This window comes from Schistocerca nitens, chromosome 9 (assembly GCF_023898315.1).
Source record: "Schistocerca nitens isolate TAMUIC-IGC-003100 chromosome 9, iqSchNite1.1, whole genome shotgun sequence".
Classification (NCBI taxonomy): Eukaryota; Metazoa; Arthropoda; class Insecta; order Orthoptera; family Acrididae; genus Schistocerca; species Schistocerca nitens.
The window spans coordinates 301,368,500-301,384,891 of record NC_064622.1 but is presented as its reverse complement, the minus strand read 5'-3'; the positions used below and the strand labels follow the sequence as shown (position 1 = coordinate 301,384,891).

The 16,392-nt window shown below is 37.8% G+C and overlaps 1 protein-coding gene across 1 annotated transcript in view; it reads right to left on the bottom strand.

Annotated features, from left to right (window-relative positions):
* The window catches only part of LOC126203778 (armadillo repeat-containing protein 2), a 180,502-nt gene that overhangs the window by 36,843 nt on the left and 127,267 nt on the right, over nt 1-16,392 (bottom strand). The window contains exons 14-15 of the mRNA XM_049938146.1: nt 16,167-16,280; nt 3,926-4,058 (exon numbers count right to left, since the gene is read on the bottom strand). Of these exons, the coding sequence (XP_049794103.1) occupies nt 3,926-4,058; nt 16,167-16,280 (247 nt within the window). The remainder of the gene's footprint in view (nt 1-3,925; nt 4,059-16,166; nt 16,281-16,392) is intronic.

The window sequence follows — 16,392 nt, the reverse complement described above, 5'->3', positions numbered from 1 at the left end:
CGGTAGTGTGCACAAAAGCAAGCCATGCCGCGAGCAGTGATAGGTCGTAAACACTCATTATCAGAATGCGAGAAACAATGCATGGCACAGTACAATAATGCATTTTCGGCTTAGAGTGACGCAAACACCTATAACAAAGAGAACGGCACTTATCAGATCAAAGCAAAATAAGTAATCGCTTCAAACCAGATGAAGCACCTGAGAAAGGAAGGGTACCCATATCAATACAGACGGAGCACCTGACACATAGCAATAGCTACTTGGTAAAGCTTAACTGTTAAGATTATGACTCGAACGAAACTACTGTAGCTGTATCTTCATCCATTCGACCTAAATTGTGTCTCATGTTACAATGGACCAACTTTGTTTCGACTTGGAGGTGCGGTCTAAAACTTTTCTCTCCCCTTGAATTTCGAGTCTCAAATTTCAAGTGCGGCTTAGATTCAGGAAATTTTTTTTCCATTGATTTCGAGTCTCATTTTTCAGGTGCAGCTTAGATTTGAGTGCGGCTTAGATTCAAGTAAATACGATAAAATTAAACATGAAAAAAGAAACTAACACAGTTTAAAACAAAAGAATCAAAATCACATAGCTCTCAAAAAACCCACAAAAATCAGGAACTTTGGGAAGCAGATTCTGTGAAATTTCTGGACATATTTCTTGAAAGAAATTTATCCTGGTGTTCTCATATACGCTACTTGGCAAACAAGCTAAACAATCTTGCATTCACAATGACCATATTGTCCCATACAAGGACATGGATGCTAGTAAGGTTGTTTACCACAGTTATTTTGAATCTATTGTAAGATAAGGAATAATATTTTGGGGAATGCAAGTAGTGCAATAGGATATTATTACTTCCAAAAACTATTGTTAGAAATAGGTATAATAATAAGCCTAAAGGTTCATGCTGACCTGTCTTTCGAGATCTATACAAATCCAAAATTATTAAAAAAAGAAAACTTTACCATAACTATGATTCAAGAAACAAAGGTAATCTCATGTGCCCATCTCATAGACTAAAGCTGGCCGGAGTGGCCGAGCGGTTCTAGGCGCTACAGTCTGGAGCCGGGCGACCGCTACAGTCGCAGATTCGAATCCTGCCTCGGGCATGGATGTGTGTGATGTCCTTAGGTTAGTTAGGTTTAAGTAGTTCTAGGGGACTGATGACCTCAGACGTTAAGCCCCTTGGTGCTCAGAGATTTTTTTTTCATACACTTAAACTCTACTCCCAGACTTGTCAATAAAAGGCTATGAAAATTTATAATAAGTTAAATGTGGAAAACTTTCACAGTATGGAACTAAATTAAACAATGGAAAATCCATGTATGAATATCAACAATGTAGGAGAAAATAGATTGCTACTTACCATAAAGAACATGTTAACTTGCAGACAGACACAATTAAAATACAGTTACACAAAGCTCTCAGCCACAGCCCTCATCAGCAAAAGAGAAACAGAGAAAGACAAACCATTCATACACAGAAGCAAATACACCTCATGCACACATGACCACCAACTTCGGCAGCACAGGCCTGAGCTGCTAGAGATGGTGGTCATGTGTGCATCACATGTGCACGATTGTGCATATGAATGGTGTGCATGTCTCTGTTTCTCTTTTGCTGAGGAAGGCTGTGGCCAAAAGCTTTGCATAAGTTTCTTTTAATTGTGCCTCTCTGCGACTTAATGTGTCTTCTTTATGGTAAGTAGCAATCTATCTTTTCCTACATTGCTGTCAGTATGGAACTGGGTTTACTGAAGATAAAATTACATGCTACCCTAGTGCAAAAAATGTTACTATTCACTCATGGAATTTTTAAATGATGGTAAAGATTTCTTTGTAGAGTAATGAAATAAATCTGTAATGATTTTTTGTGAATTAAGGTCAATTTTAGTTTTTTTGGAACAGTGTGTATCTTAGTAACATTATTTACACTGATAAGTCTCCAGTACTTTAAATTAGTGATTTATTTATGTACGTAATGAGACAATAAAATACTAATTCTGATTCACCCAGAAATTATAAATGACTTCACAAAGTTCAAGTTAGCTATTACAGCTATTTGACTCATCACTGCTTCTATAGCCTGCACAAGTTGCTTCAGAAAGTACACTATTAATTTTTTGTCTGTGACTTAGTGGCATACTTTAGAAATATTACTGGCCACTAAGCACCTTAATGATATACCATGTGAATGATTCTGTAATACAAGTATCAGTATACTTGCACAGTATATGCTCTTTCTGCTTTAACAGTATATCTCTTTCCACTTGTACAATGTACAGTATACTCTGTACATTGTAACTTAATACACATTTAATGTAAAAATAATGTAATTAATGTAAATTTAAATCATCTAATATATTTTGTTATACACTGACTTACCCTACATCAGAATTTACCATATATGTACTAAATGATTATCTGAGCCACAAAAGATACTATCTTTTCTAACTTACAATATTCAATAACTTTAAGAGCTCCTGCTTTTGGAACTTTTTAATGTGAAAACCATGATAATATATCGTTAAGTAAAAGGCCAAAATAATTACAGAATCTTTAATACTTAGAACAGTCTCCAGGTTGTATTCTTTACTTTAATCAGGTGAATGAAAACATTTTTCCAAGAACTAGTCAACATTAAAATTGATGTATCTGTGAAAACAAAATGTGATTTACACAACCACAATCTATAACAAAAATGATTTCCATGTAAATCTTGCCTACTTTTTTACAGTTCAAAGAGAGTTGGTATTCTGGTGCAAAGGTCACTAACAAGTTCCATCAGATATAAAGCAAAAAAGAAGAAATCTCTAAACGTCCAAAGGAAAATTAACTCATAATTCAAAAAATTGTGCCAATCCACTGTCTTCTTTTTGTTCTAGTTCTTTCTCAGCATTTTTCTTCCAATGTAGTGGGGATTGCCCTTTTGGCTCCCTGTTTCCGCTTGCACCATCTTGCGCTTGGACAGAATGGAGATCTGCTTTGTTGAGGGCTATATGGAGTGCAGCCAGCCAGTATGGCTTAGGTCTCCCAGTAAGTCATTCATCATGAAATTTCAACAAAACCCATGCTTTGCCACTGTCTTTTAATTTGCTCAGAGTTTCTGTCCATACCACCATAAACAGCTTTCCCTCATTTTCTTAAAGGTAGGTACCACATTACACTGCCTGTGAAATTGTATTACTGGTCACCTAATTTTAAAGTGACAGACTAGATGTCAGCAGAACCATTTTGCCTTTCATTACAGCAAGTTGTTGCTCTGCTTCTTTAGCTGTGGGCCAACATCGTGCACTGTACGATGCAACTGGGCAGACTGAAGATGGGTGTGTAATTTTTTTAAAAATCATATCAGTCACTTTGCACCATTTAAGTTATGCACTGCTAAATTGGTGTGTGATTTTGGGAATGAGTGGGCTGTTGGCAACAGTGTTTGGGCTAAGATACATGAAGATATTTGTCTGTGGCAGATCTATACCATCGATCTTGATGGGGTACATATTATTTGTATGTGTTAAGAGATATTCAGTCTTCTTGATATTGAGGCATAGTCTGGACTATTCAAGGTTATTTTTGTACACTTGAACTTGTACACCCTTATGGTAGAAATAAACATCAATTTAACAACAATTAATTATTAATGCAGTTTGTAACATCTGCTTTCAGTAGTGTGTATCTTGGCTCCTTCCATATCCCTGAAGGTTCTACTTCATGTTGGGATCTATGTAACAAAATATGTGAATGAATGAATGTTGGTAAGCTTCTATCATTTTATGTATCATATTTATATTGATAATGGGGTTTCAAAAAGTTAATTGTGATCAACAGTGATTAAGTTACCAATAATACATTGTAAATGTTAATGTTAACTCTTGCAAGTGTACAATCAGCAGAAATTGGTGCTTGGTGGGAATACAACTGACCTGCGAATACCACCAAGTTGCCTCAGAGCGAGGCGTTTGTCCCAATCTGACATCATGTTGATTAGAACACCAACAGTTGCACAAAGAAGCTCCCGGTCATCTGAATCCAGGTTATGCAGGAAGCACAACAGTCCTGAGAATAATAAGGCGTTATTAAGAGTAATATTTTCTAGCTTTACTGAAATAAAATTAAATCCGCAGTTTTTTTGTAATCTAGTTGTGATAAACGTACACCAACAGCAGATGTTGGAAACAGGTATGCATTGCCATTGTGTTACAGAACATTTAGCCAGATCTTTCATACATATTAGTATTCTCAATCCTAAAGTAACTGTATGTTACCTTTTCAAGACTAAATTGCTGAACCTATATTGATTAAATTTGGTATGGAGATGAGGAAGGGCAAAGGCTATTTTAGAAGTATGCAGTACAAGATTTTTCTTGATTTGAAGAATGTAATGTGAATTAGGTAAATATATTTATTCTTTGAAAAAGGTATTTACTGTTTGACTTTTTAACTCCTACTTGTGAAAACACTTTTACTGATAGATATATTCCATATAATATGATTCAACATAATGGATACAACACTTATACAATCCTCAATGTGTTTAATCCTTACTTCCACACAAAACTATACTAATATTATAAATGTGAAAGTACTTCTGTCTATTATGTTTGTTTTCACAACTAAATCCATCAGCTGACTTCAGTGAAACTGCTATGTAGTTGGGGCATCTGAGGAGAGAGGGGGGGGATGACACTCACATCACAAACTATGCGTATCTGAAACGGCAGACACATGAGGGCAGCTGATGCTATTGCACATACAGTAGCTTACTTAATTGCTATCACTCATCATAACAAAACTACTCCCCCCCCCATGAACCATGGACCTTGCCGTTGGTGGGGAGACTTGCGTGTCTCAGCGATACAGATAGCTGTACCATAGGTGCAACCACAATGGAGGGGTATCTGCTGAGAGGCCAGACAAATGTGTGGTTCCTGAAGAGGGGCAGCAGCCTTTTCAGTAGTTGCAGGGGCAACAGTCTGGATGATTGACTGATCTGGCCTTGTAACACTAACCAAAACGGCCTTGCTGTGCTGGTACTGTGAACGGCTGAAAGCAAGGGGAAACTACAGCCGTAATTTTTCCTGAGGGCATGCAGCTTTACTGTATGGTTAAATGATGATGGCGTCCTCTTGGGTAAAATATTCCGGGGGTATCCACAGGACATGTGGCCTGTAATTGAAGAGGTGTCATGATGATCTCTCCATTGGCAAAAGATTCTGGAATAGTCCCCCATTCGGATCACTGGGAGGGGACTGCCAAGGGGGAGGTTACCATGAGAAAAAGATTGGATAATCAACGAAAGGATAATGTTCTACGAGTCGGGGCATGGAATGTCAGAAGCTTGAACATGGTAGGGAAACTAGAAAATCTGAAAAGGGAAATGCAAAGGCTCAATCTAGATATAGTAGGGGTCAGTGAAGTGAAGTGGAAGGAAGACAAGGATTTCTGGTCAGACGAGTATCGGGTAATATCAAAAGCAGCAGAAAATGGTATAACAGGTATAGGATTCATTATGAATAGGAAGGTAGGGCAGAGGGTGTGTTACTGTGAACAGTTCAGTGACCGGGTTGTTCTAATCAGAATCGACAGCAGACCAACACTGACAACGATAGTTCAGGTATACATGCTGACGTCACAAGCTGAAGATGAACAGATAGAGAAAGTGTATGAGGATATTGAAAGGGTAATGCAGTATGTAGGGACGAAAATCTAATAGTCATGGGCGACTGGAATGCAGTGGTAGGGGAAGGAGTAGAAGAAAAGGTTACAGGAGAACATGGGCTTGGGATGAGGAATGAAAGAGGAGAAAGACTAATTGAGTTCTGTAACAAGTTTCAGCTAGTAATAGCGAATACCCTGTTCAAGAATCACAAGAGGAGGAGGTATACTTGGAAAAGGACGGGAGATACGGGAAGATTTCAATGCGATTACATCATGGTCAGACAGAGATTCTGAAATCAGATACTGGATTGTAAGGCGTACCCAGGAGCAGATATAGACTCAGATCACAATATTGTAGTGATGAAGAGTAGGCTGAAGTTCAAGACATTAGTCAGGAAGAATCAATATGCAAAGAAGTGGGATACGGAAGTACTAAGGAATGACGAGATACGTTTGAAGTTCTCTAACGCTATAGATATAGCAATAAGGAATAGCGCAGTAGGCAGTACAGTTGAATAGGAATGGACATCTCTAAAAAGGGCCATCACAGAAGTTGGGAAGGAAAACGTAGGTACAAAGAAGGTAGCTGCGAAGAAACCATGGGTAACACAAGAAATACTTCAGTTGGTTGATGAAAGGAGGAAGTACAAATATGTTCCGGGAAAATCAGGAATACAGAAATATAAGTCGCTAAGGAATGAAATAAATAGGAAGTGCAGGGAAGCTAAGACAAAATGGCTGCAGGAAAAATGTGAAGACATCGAAAAAGATATGATTGTCGGAAGGACAGACTCAGCATACAGGAAAGTCAAAACAACCTTTGGTGACATTAAAAGCAACGGTGGTAACATTAAGAGTGCAATGGGAATTCCACTGTTAAATGCAGAGGAGAGAGCAGATAGGTGGAAAGAATACATTGAAAGCCTCTATGAGGGTGAAGATTTGGCGGATGTGATAGAAGAAGAAACAGGAGTCGATTTAGAAGAGATAGGGGATCCAGTATTAGAATCGGAATTTAAAAGAGCTTTGGAGGACTTACAGTCAAATAAGGCAGAAGGGATAGATAACATTCCATCAGAATTTCTAAAATCATTGGGGGAAGTGGCAACAAAACGACTATTCACGTTGGTGTGTAGAATATATGAGTCTGGCGACATGCCATCTGACTTTCGGAAAAGCATCATCCACACAATTCCGAAGACGGCAAGAGCTGAAAAGTGCGAAAATTATCGCACAATCAGCTTAACAGCTCATGCATCGAAGCTGCTTACAAGAATAATATACAGAAGAATGGAAAAGAAAATTGAGAATGCTCTAGGTGACGATCAGTTTGGCTTTAGGAAAAGTAAAGGGACGAGAGAGGCAATTTTGACGTTATGGCTAATAATGGAAGCAAGGCTAAAGAAAAATCAAGACACTTTCATAGGATTTGTCGCCCTGGAAAAAGCGTTCGACAATATAAAATGGTGCAAGCTGTTCGAGATTCTGAAAAAAGTAGGGGTAAGCTATAGGGAGAGACAAGTCATATACAATATGTACAACAACCAAGAGGGAATAATAAGAGTGGACGATCAAGAACGAAGGGCTCGTATTAAGAAGGGTGTAAGACAAGGCTGTAGCCTTTCGCCCCTACTCTTCAATCTGTACATCGAGGAAGTAATGATGGAAATAAAAGAAAGGTTCAGGAGTGGAATTAAATACAAGGTGAAAGGATATCAATGATACGATTCGCTGATGACATTGCTATCCTGAGTGAAAGTGAAAAAGAATTAAATGATCTGCTGAACGGAATGAACAGTCTAATGAGTACACAGTATGGTTTGAGAGTAAATCGGAGAAAGACGAAGGTAATGAGAAGTAGCAGAAATGAGAACAGCGAGAAACTTAACATCAGGATTGATGGTCACGAAGTCAATGAAGTTAAGGAATTCTGCTACCTGGGCAGTAAAATAACCAATGACGGACGGAGCAAGGAGGACATCAAAAGCAGACTCGCTATGGCAAAAAAGGCATTTCTGGTCAAGAGAAGTCTGCTAATATCAAATACTGGCTTTAATTTGAGGAAGAAATTTCTGAGGATGTATGTCTGGAGTACAGCATTGTATGGTAGTGAAACATGGGCTGTGGGAAAACCGGAGCAGAAGAGAATCGAAGCATTTGAGATGTGGTGCTATAGACGAATGTTGAAAATTAGGTGGACTGATAAGGTAAGGAATGAGGAGGTTCTACGCAGAATCGGAGAGGAAAGGAATATGTGGAAAACACTGATAAGGAGAAGGGACAGGATGATAGGACATCTGCTAAGACATGAGGGAATGACTTCCATGGTACTAGAGGGAGCTGTAGAGGGCAAAAACTGTAGAGGAAGAGAGAGATTGGAATACGTCAAGCAAATAATTGAGGACGTAGGTTGCAAGTGCTACTCTGAGATGAAGAGGTTAGCACAGGAAAGGAATTCGTGGCGGGCCGCAAAAAAAAAAAAAAAATAGTCCCCCATTCGGATCTCCGGGCGGGGACTACTCAAGAGGATGTCGTTATCAGGAGAAAGAAAACTGGCATTCTATCAGAGTGTGGAATGTCAGATCCCTTAATCGGGCAGGTAGGTTAGAAAATTTAAAAAGGGAAATGGATAGGTTAAAGTTAGATATAGTGGGAATTAGTGAAGTTCGGTGGCAGGAGGAACAGGACTTTTGGTCAGGTGAATACAGGGTTATAAATACAAAATCAAATAGGGGTAATGCAGGAATAGCTTTAATAATGAATAAAAAAATACGAGTGCGGGTAAGCTACTACAAACAGCATAGTGAACGCATTACTGTGGCCAAAATAGACACGAAGCCCAAGCCTACTACAGTAGTACAAGTTTATATGCCAACTAGCTCTGCAGATGCCGAAGAAATTGAAGAAATGTATGATGAAATAAAAGAAATTATTCAGGTAGTGAAGGGAGACGAAAATTGTCATGGGTGACTGGAATTCGAGAGTAGGAAAAGGGAGAGAAGGAAATGTAGTAGGTGAATATGGATTGGGGTTAAGAAATGAAAGAGGAAGCCGTCTGGTAGAATTTTGCACAGAGCATAACTTAATCATAGCTAACACTTGGTCCAAGAATCATAAAAGGAGGTTGTATACATGGAAGAAGCATGGAGATACTGACAGGTTTCAGATACATTATATAATGGTAAGACAGAGATTTAGGAACCAGGTTTTAAATTGTAAGACATTTCCAGGGGCAGATGTGAACTCTGACCACAATCTATTGGTTATGAACTGTAGATTAAAACTGAAGAAACTGCAAAAAGGTGGGAATTTAAGGAGATGGGACCAGCTAAACTGAAAGAACCAGAGGTTGTACAGAGTTTCAGGGAGAGCATAAGGGAACAATTGACAGGAATGGGGGAAAGAAATACAGTAGAAGAAGAATGGGTAGCTTTGAGACATGAAGTAGTGAAGGCAGCAGAGGACCTAGTAGGTAAAAAGGTGAGGGCTAGTAGAAATCCTTGGGTAACAGAAGAAATACTGAATTTAATTGACGAAAGGAGAAAATATAAAAATGCAGTAAATGAAGCAAGCAAAAAGGAATACTATGTCTCAAAAATGAGATCGACAGGAAGTGCAAAATGGCTAAGCACAGATGGCTAGAGGACAAGTGTAAGGATGTAGAGGCTTATCTCACCAGGAGTAAGATAGATACTGCCTATAGGAAAATTAGAGAGAGCTTTGGAGAAAAGAGAACCACTTGTATGAATATCAAGAGCTCAGATGGAAACCCAGTTCTAAGCAAAGAAGGGAAAGGAGAAAGGTGGAAGGAGTATATAGAGGTTCTATACAAGGGTGGTGTACTTGAGGACAATATTATGGAAATGGAAGTGGATGTAGATGAAGATGAAAGGGGAGATACGATACTGCATGAAGAGTTTGACAGAGCACTGAAAGACCTGAGTCGAAACAAGGCCCCAGGAGTAGACAACATTCCATTAGACCTACTTACAGCCTTGGGAGAGCCAGTCCTGACAAAAATCTACCATCTGATGAGCAAGATATATGAGACAGGCGAAATACCGTCAGACTTCAAGAAGAATATAATAATTCCAATCCCAAAGAAAGCACGTGTTGACAGATGTGAAAATTACTGAACTATCAGTTTAATAAGTCACAGCTGCAAAATACTAAAGTGAATTCTTTACAGACAAATGGAAAGATAGTAGAAGCCGACCTCGGGGAAGGTCAGTTTGGATTCCACAGAAATATTGGAACACATGAGGCAATACTGACCTTACGACTTATCTTAGAAGCTAGATTAAGGAAAGGCAAACCTACATTTCTAGCTTTTGTAGACTTAGAGAAAGCTTTTGACAATGTTGACTGGAATTCTGAAGGTGGCAGGGGTAAAATACAGGGAGCAAAAGGCTGTTTACAATTTTTACAGAAACCAGATGGTAGTTATAAGAGTCAAGGGACACGAAAGGAAAGCAGTAGTTGGGAAGGGAGTGAGACAGGGTTGTAGCCTGTCCCCGATGTTATTCAATCTGTATATTGAGCAAGCAGTGAAGGAAACAGAAGAAAAATTCAGAGTAGGTATTAAAATCCATGGAGAAGAAATAAAAACTTTGAGTTTCGCTGATGACATTGTAATTCTGTCAGAGACAGCAAAGGACTTGGAAGAGCAGTTGAATGGAATGGATAGTGTCTTGAAAGACGGATATAAGATGAACATCAACAAAAGCAAAACGAGGATAATGGAATGTAGTTGAATTAAGTTGGGTAATGATGAGGGAATTAGATTAGGAAATGAGACACATAAAGTAGTAAAGGAGTTTTGCTATTTAGGGAGCAAAATAACTGATGATGGTCGAAGTAGAGAGGATATAAAATGTAGACTGGCAATGGCAAGGAAAGCATTTCTGAAGAAGAGAAATTTGTTAACATTGAGTATAGATTTAAGTGTCAGGAAGTCGTTTCTGAAAGTATTCGTATGGAGTGTAGCCATGTATGGAAGTGAAACATGGACGATAAATAGTTCGGACAAGAAGAGAATAGAAGCTTTCGAAATGTGGTGCTACAGAAGAATGCTGAAGATTAGATGGGTAGATCACATAACTAATGAGGAGGTATTGAATAGGATTGGGGAGAAGAGAAGTTTGTGGCACAACTTGACTAGAAGAAGGGATCGGATGGTAGGACAGGTTATGAGGCATCCAGGGATCACCAATTTAATATTGGAGGGCAGCGTGGACGGTGAAAATCGTAGAGGGAGACCAAAAGATGAATACACTAAGCAGATTCAGAAGAATGTAGGTTGCAGTAGGTACTGGGAGATGAAAAAGCTTGCACAGGATAGAGTAGCATGGAGAGCTGCATCAAACCAATCTCACGACTGAAGACTACAACAACAACAACAACAACAACAACAACAACAAAACTACTGATATGCAAGGGCAGCTGCAGGTAACAGCTAGTACAAATTACATGGATGAGCCAAAATATTATGATCACAGCTCATAGGGAGACTGAATGCCGCCTGTTGGCACTAAGCACATGTGACATGGTAAGAAAAATATCTACATGTAACAAAACTGTACAACACTAAATACTTATTTTGTAGTTAACAACACAATACATCATTTTAGTAAACCATACATGAAAATTTCACATACTTTTTATTTAGTCTTTATTTGGTTATTTATTATTATTATTATCAAGTCATTTATATTAAACTCACGTAAATGAATATGGAATGCTTTTGTGAATTGTGCCTTCATCCAAAGGATATTAATTCCAGAATATTTTGTTATTTGTTTATATATTCTGATCTTCTGGAAATTATCTTTATTATAATACACCTGTACATAACTGATATGACTGATTATTGAAATATTTGAAAATGATAAACCAGAGATGCGTGTTCCTTGTAAGTAATTTCTTTTTTCTCTCCTTTTTTTCCTGTTAACATGTTAATGTTGAAACAGGTGGAATAACTTCAACATAAACTCTTTAGTAAAAAGTCTCTTTTTGGCAGGAGCAGTTTTATGTTAGACCTTGTATCACTTGGAAATCTTTATGAAGTACTGTGATAATGTGATAGGAATAGATAAAATGAGGAAAATTCAAACTAGTGGCCTGTGATGTTTAATTTAGGAATTTGTATGAAATTAGTAATTAAAACTTCCGGGCTAAGAGGCCGTGGTCCAATAGTAGAAATACTTCTCCCTGACGTTTCATTGCCAGCTGCGGGCAACATCATCTGAGGTGAGTCTATGACTGGCTGCTAGGCCGTAGAGCTCCTGTTCATATAGAGCGTGTAGAGGGCGCCACCACTTGTCACATGTTGTCAACAGTGACACGTGACAACACGTGACAAGTGGTGGTGCCCTCTACACGCTCTATATAAACTGGACCTCCATGACCTAGCAGACAGTCGTAGACTCACCTCAGATGATGTTGCCCGCAGCTGGCAACAAAACATCAGGGAGAAATATTTCTACTATTAGACCACGGCCTCTTAGCCCGGAAGTTTCAATTACTGAAGTTGCCGGCCATGAAAGCCTACACGCTATGATTGTATGAAATTAATTAGAACTCTGAAATCCTTTTTGCAAGCAGGAATCTTCAAGCCTACTGAGCCAATAAAAATATCTTGTAACCACAAAAGGGAACTGTATCTAACAACAAGAAAGAGTAATGACCCAGAAACAGCCAAATATTATAAAAACTACCGTGCTACATTAGGAAAGGTTATTAAAAAGTCCAGAAGCATTTGCATCATGTCAGAGATTAATACCTCATCATGTCAGAGATTAATACCTCTGATAACAAAATCAAAACAATTTGGAATATTATTACAAGGGAGACAGGACAACCAAGAGTACAGGATGACGGCATCACCATCAAAGCGAATGGAAACTTGATAAACAACAAGCCAGAAGTCGAAAACATTTTGAATAATCATTTTTTAAATGTTGTAGAGAAAATAGGATCTAAATGTTCATTAGAAGAAGCAAGGCAGTTAATGGAAGAGACCTTACCCACACCATTTGATACAATTGAAATTCCACCCACCTCTCCATCTGAAATTAGGAAGATAATAACCTCTCTCAAGAATAAAAGCTCACATGGGATTGATGGCATTTCCAGCAGGATAATAAAAGCTTGTTCCCAAGAAATAAGTGGGATTATTAACCACATATGTAATAGCTCTCTGAAGCAGGGTATTTTCCCAGATAGACTGAAGTATGCCATTGTTGTACCACTGCATAATGGGGATACGTCTGATGTCAACAACTACCGCCCAATCTCTCTTCTGACTGCCTTATCCAAAATTCTTGAAAAAGTAATGTATTGTAGAGTAGCTTCACACCTTTGTAAAAATAAAGTTTTAACAAAATGTCAGTTTGGTTTCCAGACGGGTTTTTCAATGGAAAATGCTATATATACTTTCACTAATGAAATATTAAATGCTCTGAGTAACTGGAAGTCACCCGTTGGGATTTTTTGTGATCTATCAAAGGCTTTTGATTGTGTAAATCATGGAATACTTCTAGATAATCTCAAGTACTGTGGTATGAATGGGACATTGCTCACATGCTTTAAATCATACCTAACTGGAAGAGTGCAGAAAGTTGAAATAAACAGTTCACATAATATGCAAAAAACTGGGTATTTCTTAAACTAGGGAACAATCAAGAATGGGGTGCCACAAGGTTCGGTCTTGGGTCCTCTGCTGTTCTTAATATATATTAATGACTTGCCATTCTATATTCACGAAGATGCAAAGCTGGTACTTTGTGCCGATGATACAAGTATAGCTATCACACCCGACAGACAAGAATTAACTGGTGAAATTGTAAACGATGTTTCTCAGAAAATCATTAAGTGGTTCTCTGCAAATGGGCTCTCATTCAACTTTGACAAAACACAGCATATACAGTTCCACACAGCAAATGGAATAACTCTATTAATAAATATAGACTTCGATCAGAAATTGGTAGCTAAGGTAGAATATTCAAAATTTCTAGGTTTATGCATTGATGAGGGGTTGAACTGGAAAAAACACACTGAGGATCTGCTGAAACGTTGGAGTTCAGCTACTTATGCTATTAGGGTCATTGCAAATTTTGGCGATATACATCTGAGTAAATTAGCTTACCAAGCCTATTTTCATTCTCTGCTTTCATATGGCATCATATTCTGGGGTAACTCAACATTGGGTAGAAGAGTGTTCATTGCACAAAAGTGTGTAATCAGAATAATTGCTGGAGCTCATCCAAGATCATCCTGCAGACACTTATTTAAAGAGCTAGAAATCTTCACTGTAGCCTCACAAAATATATATATATATATTCACTTATGAAATTTGCTATTAACAATCCGAACAAATTCAAAAGTAATAGCAGTGTACATGGCTACAACACTAGGAGAAAGGATGATCTTCACTACTCAAGGTTAAATCTAACTTTGGCTCAGAAGGGGGTAAATTATGCTGCCACAAAAGGCTTTGGTCACTTACCTAATAGCATCAAAAGCCTGACAGATAGCCACATAGCATTTAAAAGGAAATTAAAAGAATTTCTTAATGGCAACTCCTTCTACTCATTAGATGAATTTTTGGATATAGTAAGTGGGTAATTTACCAACCTAAAAAAAAAAAGAAAAAAAAAAGTTTGAGTGTCATGTAATATTTTGTCTAATGTAATATCTTATATAGACACCTTTTATTGACCTGACACGTTCCACATCATTACGAAGTGTTTATACATGAACTATGGAACAAGTACTAATCTAATCTAATCCAACAATGAGAATGACTATTGACAAGACAGTCAGCATGTGATAAATACAAGAAATGTTCATTTATGTAAAGTAAGAGAAAGGCACCTACAGCAGACTGATGTGCAGAACATAGATCATGTAAAAGGAAACACTATTCACACTAGCTTTCAAGTTCTTGGTCTTTATTCACATACACACAACCACACAGACATCTTATGCACATTCCCATGCTGTGAGTGGTTGTCTTTCCCATATTCTATTGTTGTTGCATCCACAGATTTCCATTATTGTTACACTGAAATGTGTAATTGTTATAATGTTGGTTTCAATATCCAGGCAATCTAAAAAATGTTCATTTTTAGTGAAGTTGATTTCAGTACATAGATAATCTAAGTTTACTCTTCTGTCTGCTCAAAGTGTGAAAAAGTTGCTGCTGATGAAGTCACAGCATTTATTTGTGAGGTCTGCAAAATTAAATTTTAAATAGAAAGAAGTAGAAATAAACGGTGAATCGTTCTAGTGATGAAATGAGCCACAAATGAAGAAACCACTGATGGCAACTCTGAGGAAGGTCAACAATTTTATGAAAAGGATAGATAGCTGCTCACCATAAAGGTGACACACTGAGTTTCTGACAAACATAATGAAAAGACTGTTACACATTTAATCTTCTGCCAGAGTCTTATTCAGAAAAGAAAACACACACACATTAATGCAAACAGGCAGACCTCAGTTGCACATGGCCAGAGTGGCCTGAGATAGCAGTCACATGTGCATGGCGTGTGCTTGATAGTGTGAAGGTGTGTGTTTGTTTTCTTTTCTGAAGAAGGCTCCGGGTGACAGCTAAATGTGCAACAGTCTTTTTGTTGTGCCTATCTGCAACTCAATGTGTCATCTTAATGGTGCGTAGCAACCTACCCTTTCCATAATATTGTTGATATTCCTATCTGGACTTTCTACTATATGACAAAGGGCAGAGTGTTATAGCCTGGCACATAGGAATGAATGTCTTGGAAATGGAAATGCTGGTTAGCTGCTAATGTAGTGAGCATTAATGGAAAGTGGTTGAAGAGTGGGGAAACTACTAGTTGTTGACAAGATGTTGGACATTCATGCATCATCACAGAATATTGAAGGTCAGAGTCTTGCCCAATCTATACAGGAATGATATGTGGACCTGTGATACAATACCATGCTACTGCAGGCGCAACATTTCAAAGCACACGGTTAAGTGTGCATATTTCAACATGGTGCTCTGCAGCAATCGACCCCTATTACATTTGAATATTAACCTACTGAGTCCATCAATTATGATTTAAATTGGCATAGGGTCATCATAATTGGACCATGGATGAATGTAAACTAGTTGCCTGGTCGACTGAATCATATTTATGACTGACCAAAATATGTACTGTGCCACAGACGCATGCTTGTGGGGCAGTTATGCTATAGGGGACACCATCTGTGCTTGTAAAAATGTAAAAAAAAAAAAAAAAAATTATCTTTTTACGCTGAAACTCATTTCTGATTAGAAAATGTTTTTGCACTCACATTTCATGACTAAATGCAATAATACAGTCTGTGTAAAAATGTTTACATTCTTAAATCATACATAAGGCATAATATAAGCAGAGTTTTGTTGTTTTGTTGGTTTGGTGCTTACATTATTTTTAAGTTGGATATTCCTGTTGTCTTTATTTTGGTACTGAAAATCACTTTCACTTAAACATTATATACCTGTATTTTCCAGGAGAATATTTCTGGATGTTTCAGAACGTGTCAGGTTTCCATACACCCTCATTGCTTCAATAAGGCATTCCCTGTTGTTAGAAGACAAAACTTCCAGAAGAGCTGTTAACAAAATATTGGAAAGGAACAATGTATTATTAGTTGACATTACACTTTTTTTCGCAAAATATAAACTGAATAGTTAATTCTTGATTGAATGTAACCTCATAATTAT